The sequence below is a fragment of the Xiphophorus maculatus genome, chromosome 10 (assembly GCF_002775205.1).
Source record: "Xiphophorus maculatus strain JP 163 A chromosome 10, X_maculatus-5.0-male, whole genome shotgun sequence".
NCBI classification, from domain to species: domain Eukaryota; kingdom Metazoa; phylum Chordata; class Actinopteri; order Cyprinodontiformes; family Poeciliidae; genus Xiphophorus; species Xiphophorus maculatus.
In genome coordinates, this window is record NC_036452.1 from 8,084,697 (window position 1) to 8,104,893 (window position 20,197).

The following is a 20,197-nucleotide window of genomic DNA, read 5'->3' on the forward strand; positions in this document are numbered from 1 at the left end:
TTGTTTTTGTTATTGTCATTACTGATGAACCCTAGCTTAAGACATAGCTAGGGTTAAATTTTCCCTAGCTTTTTTTAAGCTAGGGTAAAATTTTCAAAGAGACTTTGAACATTTTACTATCTTATCACAGTTATAAATGGTATGTTGGGCTTAAAAATATAGGGGCTAAGCACAGCAGTAGTTATGGCCTGCAAACAAGACTTGTGTTGATTTCTAAGAGTTGACTAAGGAAGTTGCTAAGGAAAAAGGTTCTGGCCTCTCACCCATAATATATGGTACAAAAGGAGTCTTACTCCTTTATGATATTTACTTTATGATATTTTGTCACATTACACAACCACAAATTTTAGTGTTTTTTAATTAAGTGTATATGTGCGATGCAACACAAACTCGTGTTTGTTTGAAAAAACTACTTTTTTCAAATATGCAAATGATACCTAGCTTCACAATTATTACTAAATAGTATAGATTTTACAATGTCCAATAAAACTTAAGAAGCACAATAGTTATAGTATGCTATAACCAAAGAACATAAAAGGGTGTGATAAAAAAAACATAGCATATCATCACAGAAATTTGAATTGACCGCCTCTCTGGCTGCAATGCACGCTCCCAACACAGGGGGAACATATTTTCACAGCTGGGTGAAATTGACCCCCACCCCCACCCCACCCCACCCCCACCCACAGCCCCCACCCCCACCCACACACACACATCAAAAAATTCAGCAAATAGTCTGAGTGGTGCTTTGTCATATCAGAATTTGCAAAAGGGTTAAAATAAATTCTGGTCAGGGGTATGTAAACATGGCATGAAGCTATTTGCCTTTGGTCTGGTCTTCAAACTTTCTCCCTCAGTTTTTTTCCCATCACAGATCTGCTGTGTATAGCACTGCATATGGCAGTATTTTCTTCTTTTCAGACACTGTCTTCACGACATTTGCCAGGTCATCATAAAGCTCCCACACAGATGGAGCTCTCCGGCAGTATGCAGTATAATGTCCCAGGCCATCTTTGGTCAAGCTTCCCCTGAAAGCGACAACTGCTCTCAAAGTGTTTTTCCTTGGAGAACCATAATGGAGGGAAATTCATTCAAGGCAAATTCAGTTGGATTTGTAAGGTCAGTGTCAATCCATGCTATTTCTCCAATGCTGTAGCTGTGAGTAACAGTTCCTGTGCAGAGAACATTTCCTGAGGTGCTGGCTCCTGTTTTGAATTCAGATGGACATTCTGATTCATTCTGCAGTGGTCGGAGGCAGGGAGACTGTGGAAGGAAGAGTCCTTTCTCTACTGAAGTGCCAAGCTGAGCCATGCCAGAATTCTTCAGGACAGAAATGTCAGGTAAAACAAATGGTACTTCCCTGGTCATTCCTTTGTTTAGGTGGCAGTATTGTGAAGAGCAGTGTTTTGAGAGGTAAACGCTTGATACATTTCTCATTGTCTTCCCAATAACAGTGGCAATATTGCACTGGGCATCGATTTGGTGGGTGCCAGACCTCAACTGTGTTTTTGCAAACATTGAACTAAGCAGATCTGCCAGTATGTCTTTGGGGTCACACCATCTGTAGTTATGGATTTCACCAGCTGCAAGAGTGGGTTATCACTGTCATTCATGACAACATTTTTGAAATGCAGAGCTGTCACAGAAAGTACAGCATTAGCATTGACAAAAGGCATCAAAAGAGCAGGTGTTTAACACAGAGTGACAATTTCCCAACTTTAACACGCTGATGCATGTTTCCATTTTTTAATAGTCCCACTTTCACTCTTTTGGCCCCAGATGATGAATCTGCCAGTAATATCTCTTATAAGGGATAGCGACACAAACGGAGCAGTAGCCCACTTTGGTTTGTTTTGGAGCAAGACAGGGGGTGGGAGAGCGGAAGCTCTAGTTCTATTTTCGCGCATGCGTACTTCTCATTCTGTCAGACAACAGCAGCCAGTAAACATGGCTGGTGTTGGTTTCCAACGTTTGGTCAAGGCTCTCGCTAAGAGTAAAGGTTCTGGCCTCTCAGTCCTTGCATCGGGATGTAGAGCAGGTAGGTCGTGTTTTAATCTAGTGGGTATGAAAGCTTTCTTTAAACATATTTATCATGGTTTTTAGTTTGAAGCTTCTCATGGACGTAACCTTGACTAGCGAACATTAGCTCGAGCTAGCAGAGAGTCGGTGGCTGTTCAGAATGAGTGGAGCGAGTCTTTTAAGTTGGGTTGTGTACACGTTTATTATTGCTTTCATAAATGCATTTTTATTGCTGTTTCAGCGTCTGGTGCGACTAAGGGCAGTCTGCCTGGTCCATTCCCAAAGACCCCAGAGGAGAGAGCTGCTGCTGCAAAGAAATACAATCTAAGGGTTGAGGACTATGAGCCGTTTCCGGATAACGGAGAGGGGTGAGCTTCTTTTTGAAAACCTTTTAGCTTATGTCGCATTCCAGTATAATTTTATAGGCATTGCTCATTTAGAAGAAGTCCAATGAATGAACAAGCATGGACATTCGGAACTAACACTTTAATTTTATTGTTTCCATAGCTACGGTGATTACCCAAAACTACCAGACAGGTCCCAACACGAGAGAGACCCCTGGTACCAATGGGACCACCCTGACTTGAGGAGGAACTGGGGAGAGCCGGTAAGACAGGAATGAAATTCCCTTCTAAAAGACATTATTTTATGTAGATGTATTTTTTGTAGATACATTATTATTTCTTAATAATTAACATACATACTGGCAATTTAAAGCTTTGTTATTTATATGTATTACTTTCTTTTAAAAAATACAAAGTCCTATACCATACAATTTTACAGTTCGCATGGCTGGACATCCATGAGGAAGTATTCAAACATTGACAACTTTTTACTTTTTTTTTCACCTTATGATAACCAGCGTCAGTGTGTTTATTATAGGAATGAACTACACAAAATAATGTTTAACTGAAGTGGAAGTTAAAAGATATTCTGAAAACTGAAAGTCTGGTGATTTTCTCCTTGCACTTTCTTCTTATGGAACATTTCTTACGCTGTTGTTTTTGGAACATTTTGGATCAAATAACTTGGATTTTTTTTTCTTGTTCAAATAACACAATGGCTTTTAAATTAGACAGAGCTGCATATTAATGTTAAAAATGGCACTGTCAAAATACATAACTAAATCCATTTAGCATTCTTTGGGAAGATGTGAAAACCAATGTTTAGATGCTCTCCACATAATGTAACATTGGTTGAGCTACTATGCAAAGAAGAATTGTGACCAAAAATTTCTGTCTATATGCAAATGAATGCTTAAAACATATCTAGAGTCATCAGATTAATAGGTTGTTCTGTTGTGTCAATATTTTAGATGCACTGGAATTTTGACATGTACATCAGAAACCGAGTGGACACATCTCCAAGCCCTGTGCCGTGGTCATCGATGTGGAAACAACTGTTTGGTTTCATCGGGTTCATGTTGTTCATGTTCTACATGGGGGAAAAATTACCATCCTATCAACCTATTGTAAGTACACACCCAATTTCAGTGTATAAAATTACAGTAGATGGACTCAAGTAATGTGCATTATTTTATGCCATTCTATGGGCTTTTCTATGTTTAGTACTGCTAAACATAGAAAGTCCATTTACTATGGTTGCCAAAATAATCAATATAGCTAAATAATTGATACTACAAATATGTAATTATAAAGCATACTCATTTGGATCCTTACTGCAAATTTCCAAATCACACCACACTCTGCTCTAATCTTCCAAATCTTTTAACCTTTATTACTGTGATACAGTGAAGCTACAGTATTTTTTACCAAGGGTTTTCATAACTTGATAATCTCACATCAGCCGATGCTCACTGCAGGGTAATGCAATGTGCCAAAATGAGCTGTCTGCAGTATGTGCCTTGGGTTATCTTAAGGATTAGAGGCCAGGAGCTTGTCTTGTATGGAAGAGGCACCAAAACAGTCTTCAAAGAAAGCTTGTTTTAGTGATTTTGCCATCTTATAATGCCAAAATGAGATGTTCATTAATGATGCTTAATCCACATCTCACAATGAGATGTTCAAAACAGGTCTTAAAATCACATTGGGGGAGAGAGCAGTCAGGAAGTTTCATTTTAGATGATTGTGGTTTAACCTTGTCTCTGATAAGCTGTGGAGAACTTATTACAGGTAATGGTTACAGGATGTTAAGATAAGACATACACACCCTGATAACTTTGGGTACTTGTTCCTTTTTCTGCTTCGGATTGCCTTATTTGTGCATTTATGTATTTAGTAATACACTCATTTATTTCTCTTGTTTCAGGCCCCAAAGCAATATCCCTACAACAACCTGTACTTGGAGAAAGGAGGAGATCCTGCAAAGGCACCAAAAGAAGTTAAAAATTATGAAATCTAAACCTAAAATACAATTTTGCTCTTGTATATATCTCTGGCAAAAATAAAGACTTATGTTAATGTCTAAAATATCTGTGTGGAATTGTATTTTGTTCTGTGTAAAGACTAGATTTGTTTCATGAAATAAAAACAGCACTTGATGTTTTTAAATATTCAGATGAAAAAAATTATTCTGACAATTGTACTATTCCAGATATGGTTCCGATGAGTTCAAGGCGTTAGTTTAGCTGAAATTTGAGGCTATATGTAAAATGTCCCTGTGGACGATCCGTAGCTTAGTGACAACACGGCAGTAGCCCTTTGGTCTGGGCTGCTAGCTTCGCTGATAAGTAGCACTGGAGCGCGTAGACGCAAATTGTCAAGCTGTGTAACACAGTTTACGTAAGTTGCTCTTAAGAAACACATTTCCCTAACCAGGAGATTTAAATTGAGTTTTTTTTATCCTATGTTTTATTTGCATTTGATGTACTGCAATTGGGGTGGTGGCTAACGGATAGCTAGCTAGCAAAAGCAGCATCGGCTGGGAGTATAAAATGGAAAACTTAAGATATAGTGTTTTCATAGATTGGTTGAATATATAACATTTTAACCCTAAGGCTAAATAATTAATTTTATTGTAATGTGAAATTTAATTAAGGCTACGTTTGAGGTGTGCTTGCGAAATGCTAACTCGTTAGCTAGATAAACTCGCTGGCAGATAAACAGAAAAAAATTAATTTGGTAGTAGTCTGGCAACTTGACAAATATAGTACTAAGCACTACATCAATTTAAAGCAATTGTAGATGAGCTATAATTATGGTGTGATTATTTTTGTTATTCCAGTTACTGCTGTGTGAAGTAGACTGAATTTAAAGGCATTTCCTATGGCAGGTAACAGTCAGAAATAATCTGAACGGATGTTGCTGTGCTTCAGCAACATGGAAAAGGAGGAATATAACCAAATCGCCAGCTACAGATGATTTGGGGAGCGATGTCGTCTTCTGGTGTCGGTCCAATGTCCATCCATCCATTTTCTGTACACCTTTCTCCTTAGAGGAGTCGGGAGGGGTGCTGGTGCCTATTTCCAGCGAACGTTTCGGGCGACAGGCGAGGTACACCTTGGACAGGTTGCCAGTCGGGCGCAGGGCAACACAGAAACAAACAACCATCACACACACACACACACACTCACTCCTAGGGAGAATTTAGAGAGACCAGTTAACTTGACAGTCATGTTTTTGGACTGTGGGAAGAAGCCGGAGTACCCGGAGAGAACCCACGCATGCACAGGGAGAACATGCAAACTGTCTGTCCAATGTGTTTTATCAAATCCAGAATCAGGACATTTTAGCGCTGTATGCATTTATTTTTCTACTAAGAGCATCAGATTTTATTCATCTGTATTAGTTATGTTAACCTGTGCAGGAAAAAAATGCTTACAATAGAATAATATAGTGGTGGTCTCACTTTCCTAGGTTTTGAAACTTGAACCTCTGTAGTGGAAGATGAGGCTGAAGGAAATTCAGAGGACTGCCCACCAGGCATGGAGTCCTGCCGGACACCATCCAATCTACCTGGCCTTAGGAACATCAGCACAACAGCTTGATGCTTCTTTCAACACCACAGCTGCCATAGAGATATTTGAGATGGATTTTGCTGACCCCTCTCTGGAGATGCAGCTCAAGGGTTCATTACCCACCACAAACAGGTACTCTATCATACATTTACACATTTCAACGTGCAAATCCTGCAGTCTCCATCAGTCAGTACATAGAACTCACATTGTGTTTTGGGTTTTGATTTTGCTTACTGACGGATGATGCTGCATTTTTATTACAGGCCATAGCTGTTTACTATTGTTGTAAATGGTGTATGATTTCTGAATTATTATTTTATTTGAGAAATTGCAACCGTAGTGTATTGTAAAACTATTCACACCGTTGGAACATTTTTACACTTTTGTTACAAGCTTTGATGTATTTTCCTAGCATTTTATGTGCTAGACTGACATAATTTTCAAGTGGTATGAAATATTGGGTGTATTATGTTTTTGTTTTATTTACAAGCAAACTGAAATTGTAGTGTGCAATTGTTTTTAGGATTGTGTCAACCTTCTTTGCACATGTAGAGGCTGACCTTTTATTTTTTACAGGCTTTGGGGGTAATACAGTAATGCCTGTTTTGCTCCCATAGGTTGCACAGCATTGTATGGGTAAATTTCGGGACGGCGGAAGATGGAACTGGAGGGAGACTCGTTGGTGGAAGCGAAAATGGCACATTGACAGTATATAACCCAGAGGCTATCATAAGTTCTGGAGCAGAGGCAGTTGTTGGGGAGTCTGATAAACACACAGGACCTGTCCGTGCACTTGATTTCAACCCGTTCCAGGTAAATGCATTGCGATTATAGACGTCTATCCACAGGCACATCTCTTATAATTCATAATTTTCTATCTGTGATCTTTTCTTTTGCAGAATAATCTTCTTGCCTCTGGAGCGAATGACTCTGAGATCTACATCTGGGATCTAAATAACTTCAGCAGCCCAATGACTCCAGGAGCAAAAACACAGGTAAGTACTGGATTTAGAAAAGTCACAGATTCTATGTACTATATAAACTTATTTACAATTGAAACCACAGTCACTTTCAAATTAAATTTCCTATTATTGTAGTTTGAAACCTGAAAAGAGTGGAACCTCTTTTGTTTATAGTGTCTGCTTTGCTCTTATTTGTGAAACTTGCCCACTTTTTTTCAAGAGTTGTCAAAGTGCGCTATAACACTCTGACGTTAATTATTTGATTTGTATTTGACAAGCAGCTGTTTTCTCTCGTTTCAGCCCGTTGAAGACATCAGTGTTGTGTCGTGGAACAGGCAGGTTCAGCACATCCTGGCTTCTGCTAACCCCAGTGGGAAAGCGGTTGTGTGGGACTTGAGGAAGAATGAGCCCATCATAAAGATCAGTGATCACAGCAACAGGGTTGGTTGTTTTTCTTTCTTTTTTCTAAGATTAAAAATAGATAATAGAGATTTGCCTGTTGTCCATCAGGGCATTTAATATAGGCTCCCTTACTAATTTATTTTAAGCAATTTTTTTGTCCATTCGTAATACATTTTCAATAATATAATGTCTGGTAAGTGTTTCTTCTAGTACATAGAAATCAGACTATACTGTTCCCTAACTTTCCCAAGTATATCCGTGTACTTTAAAATATAATCAAAAAGGCAATAGTATTTCACTTGAAAAAAGGCTTTGTGTTTTTATTTATTTAACTTTTTTACTTGCACAACTGAAATAAAGTAACTTATCAATTTTAATTTTATTAAGATCTGAAATTTTTGAAATAAAAGGTGCAGCCCAGTAAATAAAAATATAATTGAATAGACTTTGATGGTAAATGGGTGTTGTGATTTTTGCGTTCTACCTTATTATGTGACTGAAGATGCACTGTTCGGGAATGCTGTGGCACCCTGACGTGGCCACCCAGCTGGTGTTGGCCTCAGAAGATGACCGACAGCCAGTCATCCAGATGTGGGACCTTCGCTTTGCTACGTCACCCCTTAAAGTGCTGGAAAATCACAAACGGTACAGTTTTAGCGATTTATCTCTCATTAGCATAAATTCGATTGAATTTTTTATTAGATTGTTCTGAATTTTGTTCCGCTTGTGTCTTCCAGAGGAATTCTGTCCATTTCATGGAGCCAGGCTGATTCGGAGCTCCTCCTGAGTAGCGCTAAAGACAATAGGATCCTCTGCTGGAATCCAAACACTGGAGAGGTATTTGAGATTTACCTGTATGTAGTTCTGAAATTAGCTCTCTTGGCTACATTGATCTTCAATGGTGTCTTGTTTTTTATTTTAGGTAATTTATGAGCTTCCAACTACAAACCAGTGGTGCTTTGATGTCCAGTGGTGCCCCAGGAATCCGGCCCTTCTTTCAGCAGCGTCGTTTGATGGGAGAATAACAGTTTACTCTGTGATGGGAGGGAGCTTGAAGGCTCAGCAACAAAGCACAGCTGACATGGTAAATACTAGTTTAAAGTTTAAATGTTAAGTTTTGAACATTTAGTTGTCTGTCCACAAGATGGTGCTTTTGTAAAGGAAATCACACTGACTAATAACTAAATTTGAAAGAGGAAACAAATACTTCCTAGAGAACTGGTGTTTCCCCTGACAAACATCCATAGCAACAGTTTATTTTAAGTGAAGTACTAAAAAGAAAGAGTTGATGCAAATATTTAAACATATGAAAGTTTTTCTGTGTTTGTATTTATTTGGAAATTAAAAAAAAAGATATTCTGTTCTACAAATAACTTGAATTAATTTAGCATGCAGTTGTTAGTTAAACAAATCATGTTCTTTATAATTTACCAGATATCCTCTTCATTTGATACCATGGATCCCTTTGGTACGGGACAAGTGCTGCCTCCTCTACAAGTTCCTCAGCCCAGTGTGCAGGAAACCATCATTCCTCCTCTGAAGAAGCCACCTAAATGGGTGCGCAGGCCAGTGGGAGCTTCCTTTGGGGTAAGTGTGATATTAGAATATTTCATGCTGTGTTTGGTTGGCCTGGGTTTTATTTAAGAGTATCCAAACAAAGGGGTCTGAATACATAAGGCTGGCTTTACAGATTCTTTTATTTCTTTTTTTTAATTATTATTATTTTAAGTTTGAAAACCAAACCATATATTTTTTACCTTCCTTTTCACCATTATGAACTACTGTGATCCCAGTAAAATACATTCAAATTTGTGGTTGCAAAAACTTGAAAAAAATGTGAATATATTCAGGGCAGAAGAATTCGATTTGGATTTAGATACACAGCATGTTTTTTCATAGTATTGAACTTGTGTTTCTTCTGTTTTTTTGTTGTTGTTTTTTTCAGTTTGGTGGAAAGCTGATAACCTTTGAGAACTCAAAGCTTCCTCCGGTGCAAAGCCCCCAGCCTGTCCCCAGACAAGTGTTTGTGAGCCAGGTTACCACAGAGACAGAGTTCCTCCAGCGCTCCAGGGAACTTCAGGCGACGCTGAAGTCGGGTTCCTTCAACAACTACTGCCAGGCCAAGATTCAGAACGCCACATCGGATGCAGAACAAGACATATGGAAATTCCTTCTGGTATGAGTCTCCTCATGTTTAGACACAAGCTAAATCTCTCACTCAGTCTGGGGTTATGATGTGTCATATTCCTCGAATTACAGGTCAACTTTGAGGACGAGGCCCGTATTAAATTCCTTAAACTTTTGGGTTTCAGCAAAGATGAATTGGAGAGAAAGGTATTCTGCTTTTTAAAAATGGTTTCTTACCTTTTCTTTGAGTCATACCATGTCGTAGCTGTAAAAACATTACCTTGATGTAGATTTCAAAATGTCTGGGGAAGAATTTTCAATCCAACGGCCATGGAGTTGATGCCAAAGATCTTGCAGAGAAGATGCAGCGTCTCACAACTGAGGTCAGATGTTCTCCACAGTTGTGTGTTTTGAAATCATAACTACTGGAAGAATTAAATCTCCTTTTTTCTGTCTCCAGAGATCAGATGAAGCTGCAGCTGATGCTAGAACCTCAGGGTCCATTTCACCAGCAGACTTCTTCAGTCATACTCCAAAGGAAAATTCCACCTTCCCAATCCCTGTATCATGTGGTAAAAACCATTCTTTAATGAATACAACAAGAATAACTTTCATCTCATTGCTGTTTGGTTTTACTGTAATCAAGGCAGTTTCTGTTGGTCACCTGATTCATAATGCCAATCATTTCTGCAGATACTGACGGTTTGATAAGCCAGGCGCTGCTGGTTGGCAACTTTGAGGGAGCCGTGGATTTGTGTCTCAATGATGGTCGCTATGCTGAGGCCATTTTGCTATCCATCAGCGGTGGAGAGGATCTTCTCAAGAAGACACAGCAGAAATACCTAAGCAAGCAAAAGAGCAGCATATCGATGGTAAGATTATGATGCAGGTGTATCTCAGTAAACTGGAATATTATTGACAAGTTAAATAATTTCATCAGTTCAAGTCAAAAAGTTGAACTTGCACATTATATGGTTTCATTACATTCAGTGTGATATATATATTAAGAGGTTATTTTTGCTGATGATTGTGGGTTACCACAAAAAAAAAACCTTCAGTTTGTCAGAAAATTAGAATCTTACTGATGAAACAAAGGATTTTCAATAGAAATGTTATACTATAGTCTGGATAATAAGGTAATACATATTTTCTACTACACCTTTTCGTTCCTCTCAACTTTCCTTTAGTGTGAAATGGATACAGTACTCTGTGAACAGCCAATTTCTGTAACAGTGACTATTTAAATATATATGCATGAAGTAGCCTGAATATATCTGTGTGTAATCAGTCTATATAACTTTATATAACATAATGTTTTGCTAAATCATTTTTATTTCCCACAAACTCCAGCTTATATCATCAGTGGTGACCCAGAACTGGAGGGACATCGTGCAGAACTGTGAGCTGGACAACTGGAAGGAAGCTCTTGCTGCTCTGCTGACTTATGCTCACCCTGAAGACTTTGCTTGTTTTTGCGGTAAGTTAGACATTTATTGGCGTGCAACTCAAATTCTGACATGTCTTGCTTCTGGGGGAATTGTAAAATTGCAGTTCAGTGTCTGACTTTCTCACTAACACCAGCCTATTCTTGCTCCATTTCCAGTCTTTCTTCTATTTTTAATATTTGGGAGTTTTGCCATTTGTCCCGCCAGATACCTTGGGAAACCGACTAGAGCACGAGGGCACAGAGAAGCGCTGCCTGCAGGCCTGTTTGTGTTACATCTGCTCTGGGAACATTGAAAAGCTGGTGGAGTGTTGGGCCTTGCACAGAGACTGCTCTTCCCCTCTTGGGCTAGAGGTACAGTCACAGTATGGATGTGTGCATCGGTATAGAAGCAACTTTAAAATTTTTCTAGATCTTTTAAGAAATTACCAAAATGTAAAAAATATATTTTATTATTCATTATGTTCAATTTCCTCATAAGAACTAGTTTTCTAGTTGATGGTTTTTGGAGTTAATCTGTGATAGTGCAGATTCACACTCATAAAAAGTACGTAAAAAGTTTTTTTTAAAGTTATTTAATCTGGTGTGATGGCAAACAAAACTTTGAACTTCTGTTCTTATGAATTTGTACAAACTAAATGTTGGTTTCACAGATCAAAAAGTGAGTTGTGTTTTGTTTTAATACAGAGTAATCCAGCTCAGAAGTGTTTTAGTATTTGAAATAGACCTAATCTATGTTGGTCCAGTTTGGAACGAAAATTCATTTTCTGACTATTTGTTAGAAATCGGAGTCTTTAAAAGAAAGGAGTAGGAAGCCTGTGTTAAACTATGCATGGATTTATGTTTTTTTTTTTTGTAGGATCTGGTTGAAAAAGTAATGATGCTACGGAAGTCGATTGAGCGCCTCCGCAACAGTGAGGTGGCAGTGCAGAGCCCTGTGCTGGCTGAGAAGCTGACCTGCTATGCTGGCATCCTGGCTTCAGAGGGCAGTTTATCCACTGCCATGACATACCTGCCTGACAACTCAGACCAAGTAAAAAAAAACTTATTTTAAAGCCTCTTGTTTGGCATTTTGTAATTTTTCGCAACTACAAACTTCAGTGTATTTGAGTGTGAATTAACCAAATATTGGTTTTTGTACAACTTTTTCCTCATCAGCCTGGCATCAGGATGTTGAGAGACCGGCTGTACCATGCTCAGGGAGAGGCTGCTGCCCAACAGCAACCTCCAAACTCCTTCAACAGGGTCGGCGTGCCAACAGCTAACCCCACTCCTGCAGCTCAGCCTCCTGCACCAAAAGCACCAATCATGGTAGAGATGGCTTAGCCATAAATTCAGTCATAATACCTCAAAGCATTTTGTTTAAATTGCTAAGCAACCTCTTTTTTTTTTCTTTTAACCTTAGAGTCAGTTCCAGCCATCTGCTCCACCACAGGTTCCTTCACAACAGCAGCCTCCAATGCCATCAATATTTACTCCTCAAGTTCCTCTACCCAACCCAGGCCCAGGTCTGCCATCATCCACTCATGCACATCCGCCCAGTTCCACCCGCCCAGTTGTAAGGCCTTCCTATCCGCAACATCCTGCTACAGCTCCAGGTTTGACAGCTTGAAAATTAGCTTAAAGAATCTGTCTTGCAAAATTTATGATATCTTCCTTTGAATTTTTTCATATTTCTTCACGTAATAACCACAAACGTCAGTGTATTTGAGTGGAATGTCCTGTGATAAGCATGCAAAAATTAGCATATAATTGAGAAATGAGAAGGGTAAATAGTTAAAAAAATCTAAAACGTTTGGCATTTAGTGCCTTTTGATCGGATTCTCTGAAATTAAATCCAGTGAAATCAGTTGCCTTCAGAAGCCATGCAGTTAGCATCATGACATGGACAAAGTTGTGGAGAATTTTAAATCAAGGTTAGATTATAAAGCAATATACCCCATTGCCCAAACATTTCCCAAATCGCAGCTACAATGCTACCAGCACATGTTTGCACACTTAAATATCCCTATTTAAGGGATAAATAGAGGCCTCTATGACTCTACGGTCATAGAGGCCACACCGTATGAATGTGGAAAAAATTGTTTTTGTCTGAGAAGACAAAAATTGACCTTTGTGGTTTACAGACAAAACTTTTGTGAAGTGAAACTAACACACCACCCCCACTGTGCAAAATGGTGGCAGCATCTAGCTGTGAGGGAGCGTTTCAGCACAAATAAGGGCGCACAACAGAGTCGATGGGAAGATGGATTGATCTGAAAGTGTAAAAGACTCCCACCTGAATGCTTGCATACACACTCACATACAGTACCTGCTTGCACATTCACTCTCTCATACACATGCTCATAAACATAAAATAAAAATTAATTTATCAGCAGCATAACAGTCGCCTTGTTCTTTCAGCAAGGTCAGACAGATTTAGCAGGTCATTCAAACTTGCTCTTACTTTGGCAAAGAGCTGATGAGGGTGGTGTTTTGTCAATTTACTTTCTGAAAACTGATGTTCGTCAAAGATGCTTTTTTTTGCTTTTTAAATCTTCAGGACCACAATTCTTTTGAGACGCATGCTACTTGTAAACTCATTAAAAGATAATTAATTTACTCCTAAATCACTGCTCAGAGACGGATACATTAAATTCTTAGCTTGGGTTTTATTCAGTGTTTGATTCACTGTGCCGCATCTGCTCTTTAGCAGACATTATGAGAATAGAGCTAAATATATGATTTAGTTAATACCATGCACTTATTGTTTTTTTTAATTTAATTTTATATAAATTCATAAACTTGGGACTGATAGATCAATGCATAAACCTGGAACATTATGAAGTTAAAGTTTACCTGTTCCTTCTGGTGATCTTAGTATTTTGGGGGGTTTTATTAAATGTGAAACACATGTCAACATTCTCTTTAACTTAAAAGTCAAGTTCCTACCAGAGCATATTAAAAAAAAAAAGTTTATTCATATGTTACAATGATCATTTTCTAGACTTTGTATTTTAAGTAAATGTTTCCTCTTTCTGTCCATTTCCAGCTTTCTCTTCTCATCAGCCATTCCAGCCTCAGCCCGTTTCCAGTGGTGGTCCCTTCTCTCCCACTGGCCCGCCAATGCCAGCTGCAAACCTAGCAGGGCCTCCACTGCCACCTTCATCCTCCACTGCTGGAGGCCTGCCCCCCACTCCAAGCCCTGGGGTGCCTCCTATGGGATTTGTACTGTCTACCTCTTTACCTTCAGGCATGACGCCGCCCAGCTCGCAACCAGGAGCACCAGGTCCAGTTTTCCCAGGCAGCTTCCACAGCCAAGGGCCAGCACCCCCCATGGCATCTAGTTCCTTCCCTCCTATCGGAGCTGGATATCCCCAAGGAGGCCCTGGAGCTCCTGCAGCAAAGCCCTTCCCAGCCCCTGTAGTTGCTCCCCCTCCTACAGGTACACATGGGATCAATTATGTTCCAGTCAGAAGTGAAATTCCTTTAATCTGGTTACACTTTTATTTATTTTTTTTACCCAATAAGGGCATTATCTACAGGGTGATACTGATGAGAAAACACTTGTCACACCGTTTTTAATTTGCAGGAAATTTTCCCTGGCTGAATTTCGAGTGTGATCATCAAGGTGACGCATCGAGTGCCTGATATAGAAAATAGAACAGCGCGAACAGAAAAGCAGAAACATGTAGACTAAGATGCATATGCATAGCTGAAACAAGTTTCCTTTTTGCTGTTGAATTGCTTCTGCTTGTCTGCTGCTTGTATCACCCAAAAACGGAAGATTTCAAAGATTTAGATGATTGAAATGAGTTTTTATATTTTAAAATAATGTAACTAAAGTTTATTTTTCATTAAGTTAGAAGTAATCAATGATCCTAATTTTGTGGTCGATTTCTAGCTTTTATACACCTCTGACTTAGCCTATTTCTATTTATTTTCAAAAGTATAGTATTTAACAACAATATTCAGAACATTGTTCTAAGGAATAGTAATTGACTTTTTAAGCCATCATTAGCACCTTGTCTTAGTGATTAGCATGGTTAGCATTGCTGACAAAGCACTCTTAGAGAACTTAGATGTTTACCTTAACTGTTTCCAAATCCAGCATATTCTGTGACAGAACTGAAAGTTCAAAAAGATAAAACACAGGAGCTGTGCTATACTCCCTCAAGCTTTCTTGTTATTTCATGAACGTCCTGATTGTACAAACATCTCTTGATGTGTCATAGAATACAGTTTCCTTTTAAATATCTTCTAACACCTCTTGGCTTTCTCTGACTGATATTGAAAGTAGGTAACTTTGACTCTTCTGTCTGTAACAGTGCTGTTGTTACTGATCGTAGTTAGATATTATGCAATCGCCTGTCAGAAAAAAAAGGACTTTATTTGGTTTCTGCCAATCACCAAATTCAAAACTTGTTTATATGGTTTATTATTAAATAAAAGTGTAGGTGTTATATGTCACCACATTTTTTTCTAGCTATTTATTAACCTAAACTGAATGTATTGCTTGTAGTTTCACTTGTTATTTATGAGAACTTCATAGCTTCCCATATATTTTGCCTTACTTAGCTGTTTGAATTTGCTCAATACAGTGGTTGAAAAAAATGTTTTAACTTGCAGTGTGTTGCTATGCAGACATTGGCTCAAAGCTCACACAAGAAATCGAAAAAGTCAGATTCAGACTTTATCAGGCAATCACTTTCAAGTCCAAAAGCCAAAAAAAAAGCCAAATAACTGGGATGGAGGAGAGCTAGAGAACATATCTGCCATGCTAAAATTCAGGAGTTGATATGCCAGCTACAGTACCTTGAAAATGTATTCATACCCCTTGACTTTTTCCTCATTTAGTCACATTACATCTACAAGCTTCCAGAGGTGGGAGTTATAAGTCAGCATGGTGCTGTGGGGATTTGTTGCTTTGGCAAGAACAGGGAGGCTTGATGGGGAGTTGAGTGGATCTCAATACAGATGAGTCCTGGAAGAAAACCACACACCAATGTACACTGCACTTTTTGTAATTACTTGGGAAAAACTTTTGGAAACCTGAATCACTTTCTTCCTGTGCACAATTATGTGCGTGATTTGTGTTGGTCTGTCACATAAAACCTAATAATGCACGTTAACTTGACAATTTTGGAAAAATTCAAGGGATGTAATAGTTTTGCAAAACACTGCATGAGTTTTGCACCTCAGCAGCAGACAGATCTGTGGCCAAGCAGTGAGCTTCACACACAAGTCAACACAAGTCTTGTCTGACTGGTTTCGTCTGCGGTGTTCTCACAACACTGTTTGTACATGTTATCAATTGCATGTAAGAAAGCAGCTTTCTACTTCCATTCTTGGTCATCTGCTTCTATCTGTTGGCTTTTTTTTTTTTTACATGTAAAAACTAACCTTATAATATTTTTTATGTAGGACCACATGATGGCTGGAATGATCCACCAGCAGTACGCACTGGACCCAGGAAGAAGAAGGTATTTATTCGTTCACTGCTTAATGATGGAAAAAAAGAAGTCAACCATTTAAGGTTAATGTTTATAGCAGGGATGCATATCAGCATCAACATTGGTCAATGGTAGTCACTTTTTAAAATATGAGTATGTTAGAAAACACTACTGTGGCTCCTGAGGCCAAATCTTATTAAATAAATGACATAAAATGTCAGTTTGGTTTTTCAGTGGTAATATTTAATGTGAATCTAAAGTGAGTAAATACTCCTGTTGAGATGTCATGTTTCAATACGACAAAATAAAAAACATGATAAACGGTTTCAAAGCTTTTCTGATGTTTCACTAAAAAAAAACATGCAAATGTGTTACTTTTCAGTTTTCTTTTCAGTTTTTCTTTTGTTTTCTTGTCATCATGTCGTGTTTTGAGATATTTTTTGTCCATCCTGCCCTGTAAAAATTCTTCTACTCCGTCAGATGTCTGGACACCTCTTGTTCATGTACCACCTCAGGAAACTGCTGAGATCTTGATTTTGACACTTTAATTCATTCAAAGTGATACTGAAAAAATGAAATCCCTATTCATCTTCAGTTTCTCAGTGGATTCCTGAAAGTTTTGTGTCAGAACTGATTGTAACAGTTCACATTCATCCTACTGAACAGAAACCTACAGTTCCATCTGAAGTTAAGGCTTCACGTTAGGAAAACAGAAGTGCAGCAACTCAGAAGATCATAAGATCTTTTATCTTCTACCTGCTTCTTTTTGAACAAATTGTGTTCAATTGGCATGACTATTTCTTTTTTTTTTAAGTTTTTTACTTTTGATAGTCTGTTCAAAATAAATAAATAAATACTCTGAGGACAAACAGCCCCACTACCAGTTTTACATTTCACTTTTTGCAGCCGAGGAAAATAAATTAAAAGGCATATTTCTAGGCATCAAGTTTAAACATTGACCTCGTGCCTTGCTCAACAACCATGTTGAACCTTTCTCTGTGTACAGCTCCCTGATAACTACACTCCACCAGCCCCCATCACTGCTCCTGTGATGGGTTTCCCAGTGGAGGCCCCACAGCCACACAACCACACCCAAGTCCCACCTGGAGCCCCTCAGGAGCCAAACGTACAGGTTTGTTTCCAACGAAGGGGCGGTTACTGGAATCCTCAGCAGTAATGCGCTCGTCAGGAATGGCATCAGCTTTTTTTTTTTTTTTTCCATTTGTGCGTGTTTGTTGCTCAGCTCCTCCAGCAGCTGCCAGCAGAGAGAGTGGAGCAGAAAGAGATCCCATCGGAGCACATGGTCCTCAAAACCACCTTTGACAGTTTGGTGCAGCGCTGCCAGCTCGCTGCAGGAGATCCTGTAAGTCAACATGTTTTCGTTCTGCTGTTGGTTTTGTTGTCATTTCACAGCCTGTTTCCTCTGCAGAGGAAAGTATGTGGTTTGATAAAATATATAAATCTTTTTCAGCAAACAAAAAGGAAGCTTGATGATGCTGGAAAGCGTTTGGGACACTTGTATGACAAGCTGAGAGAGCAGTCGGTAAGGATTGTTTTGTGTTCAAGCAGAATAATTCAAATCTCGAGTCAAACAGGAGCAGGGAAGGTCTGTTTTGGTAGCAGATGCTCTGCGGCAGACGGCTCATGGTCGACATGCAGGCTGCGTGGTGATCAATATGTTCTCAGAGACGTGATGTCAACTAACTGAAGATGATTAGTGTCTCCATGACGACAATGCTAAACAAAAATGTCAGAGGTTTCTTGTCTACAGCATGTTTTTTTTAACTGATACTCTAACTTATAGATCAGAACCCAAAACCTTTTTTTCTGGTAGCAAAAAAGTAATCTATCTGTCTATCATTTTTTATTAAAAGCCTGACAGTACTATAAAATTTATTTAGAAATGTAACAATTTTTACTCCTCTTCAGCATGAAAATAAATTGGGGGGAAAATACATTTTCATAAACAGTTCAAGGAAGTCTCAGAGTTTATACTCTTAAAAAAAAAAAAAAAAAAAACATGAACGGCAAAACAAATTGATTGTAATGGATTTATTGGCTTAAACCCAGAAATATATGACGTCCATTCCAGTAGACTGGGGATTTTAGGGGTTAAACTTAAGCTTAAGTTCCCTGCTTATTTGAGAAAAACATACAAGAATTGAATACTCTGGAAAACATAACTATGGCATAACAATTTACCAAATGCTACTTCTTTGGTTTTTTTTTAGCTCTCTCACAACATTCTGGGTGGACTCCATGAAATCAGCCGCTGCGTGGCGAGCCAAAACTACCAGCGGGGCCTGGAGATCCACACTCAGGTGGTCAGCAGCAGCAACTTCAGCGAGATCTCAGCCTTCATGCCCATCCTCAAAGTGCTCATGACCATCGCCAACAAGCTGGGCGTCTAACACCCCGAAGACAACACCGACCACTCTTCAGTGTTACCATGTTGTTGTATACATATTTATTTCCTTAAAGAGCTGATGATGTGTCAACGATGCGAATAATGGCTGATAGCGTTACGGAAGCCGCTCCCTCCCAGAGGACGCCGCGGCTGTTTGAGCCAGTGAGGTGGAGTTTGTGTAGATGTCTGTTGCTGTGCTAATTTTTACAAAAAGATGAATGTATTCAGAAAGTGGCTGAGTATATGAATTGAAAATAGTGATGTAATACATAAAACCGGTTGATGCAAAGCAGGTGTATTTCCATAAAACGCGTTACATCGTACTGCAGTGTGTATTTTTCCTTTATGGCGCTTGTGGATTTTGGGGGTGGGAGGAAAAGTGTAATAAAATGCATGCAGCGCTTCAGCTGCAAAAACAACACATCCAGGGCTCACACTTTCATAAATCATGAGGATAAAATCTGGGTCGTCATTACAATCTACTCCGTCTGTGTACTCTGTGTGAGGGAGGCACAGACTGACACAACTGTGTGAACCATTTTGTAAAAACAAACGGCATCAAAAGCATTTGAACAAGAACTTCTGATTGTTCAGAGGATTTATTTCTTGTAATGACAGTGTGGGGAGTCTTTGGGCCAAAGCACTGAAGAAGAATGTTCCGTCAAATGTTTTATTTTCTATTAGATTGAACCTTGATGGCTTGTGTGAATGATTTTTTCCCCCCCTTTTACCTCCATATTTGCATTAATGTGCATGCTTTCCTCTATTTATCCTAAGATGAATTCAAACAGTAGCTTTTAGAACAAAACTTTAAATAATTTCTGTTGAACCATCAAGAAATTAGCCACTCTCTCTGTTTAAGGTCCTGTTACTCCACCTTTCATGCAGACAGCAATGTTTCATTTTGTAACATCTGTTGTTTTAAAATGGTTTTGGATGTAATGATCCAGTATTAACAAATTGACAGATTACAGATGATGTTCATAGTTTTGTAGCTACTTATAATAAAAAACAACAACCTGGGTTTGTTTTGTGGCAGCAGAGGGCAGGAAAGTGCCTCACTGTGCCTGTTTTGGTTGCACAGATATTTATACAATCCATGTTGCTTACTTTACTCATTTCGGTATCTTTTTGAAATAAAGTTCCACTTGCAATATTTGAAGTCTTCAAACATAAAATGGCTCTTTGATTCACTGAGTGCAAGAGCCCCTTTTAGCCACAGGATGGATTTAATCATTTTTTTCTTTTGATCTGTGAGATCAGACTGTTTTTTTCAATTGATTAAGATCCATCATAATTTCCCCAGCTGCATTTGCCTTTTTGAGGATAATAAAAATCAGATAATGGTGAGGGTTGCATTTGTATGCATAAATGGGGATAGTCTAGTTAAATTTAGAAAGGGGCATATAGTTATAGATTTGAGTAATATCAAGTAAAAGTCTTTAAGCAATAATTCAGGATTTTGACATTTTCAGTGAAGCATTCAGA

At 38.7% G+C, this 20,197-nt stretch overlaps 2 protein-coding genes across 2 annotated transcripts; both read left to right on the forward strand.

The window, feature by feature from the left end:
• The first annotated feature begins 1,886 nt into the window (after nt 1–1,886).
• ndufb8 (NADH:ubiquinone oxidoreductase subunit B8) lies at nt 1,887–4,448 on the forward strand. The gene is made up of 5 exons (XM_023341540.1): nt 1,887–2,038; nt 2,261–2,387; nt 2,527–2,626; nt 3,335–3,490; nt 4,288–4,448. Exons 1-5 carry the CDS (start codon nt 1,906–1,908, stop codon nt 4,378–4,380), a joined length of 609 nt encoding a protein of 202 aa, XP_023197308.1. The 5' UTR covers nt 1,887–1,905; the 3' UTR covers nt 4,381–4,448.
• A 200-nt stretch (nt 4,449–4,648) lies between these two features.
• On the forward strand, nt 4,649–19,867 carry LOC102220394 (protein transport protein Sec31A). The gene is made up of 25 exons (XM_023341128.1): nt 4,649–4,760; nt 5,835–6,067; nt 6,553–6,748; nt 6,835–6,930; nt 7,198–7,338; nt 7,802–7,944; nt 8,037–8,136; nt 8,222–8,383; nt 8,734–8,886; nt 9,245–9,475; nt 9,559–9,633; nt 9,717–9,809; nt 9,887–9,998; nt 10,120–10,298; nt 10,777–10,903; nt 11,079–11,224; nt 11,730–11,903; nt 12,029–12,181; nt 12,276–12,468; nt 13,902–14,294; nt 16,274–16,332; nt 17,309–17,434; nt 17,546–17,665; nt 17,774–17,845; nt 18,534–19,867. The coding sequence occupies exons 2-25, from the start codon at nt 5,865–5,867 to the stop codon at nt 18,711–18,713; spliced, it is 3,627 nt and encodes a 1,208-aa protein (XP_023196896.1). The 5' UTR covers nt 4,649–4,760; nt 5,835–5,864; the 3' UTR covers nt 18,714–19,867.
• Nucleotides 19,868–20,197: the final 330 nt, after the last annotated feature.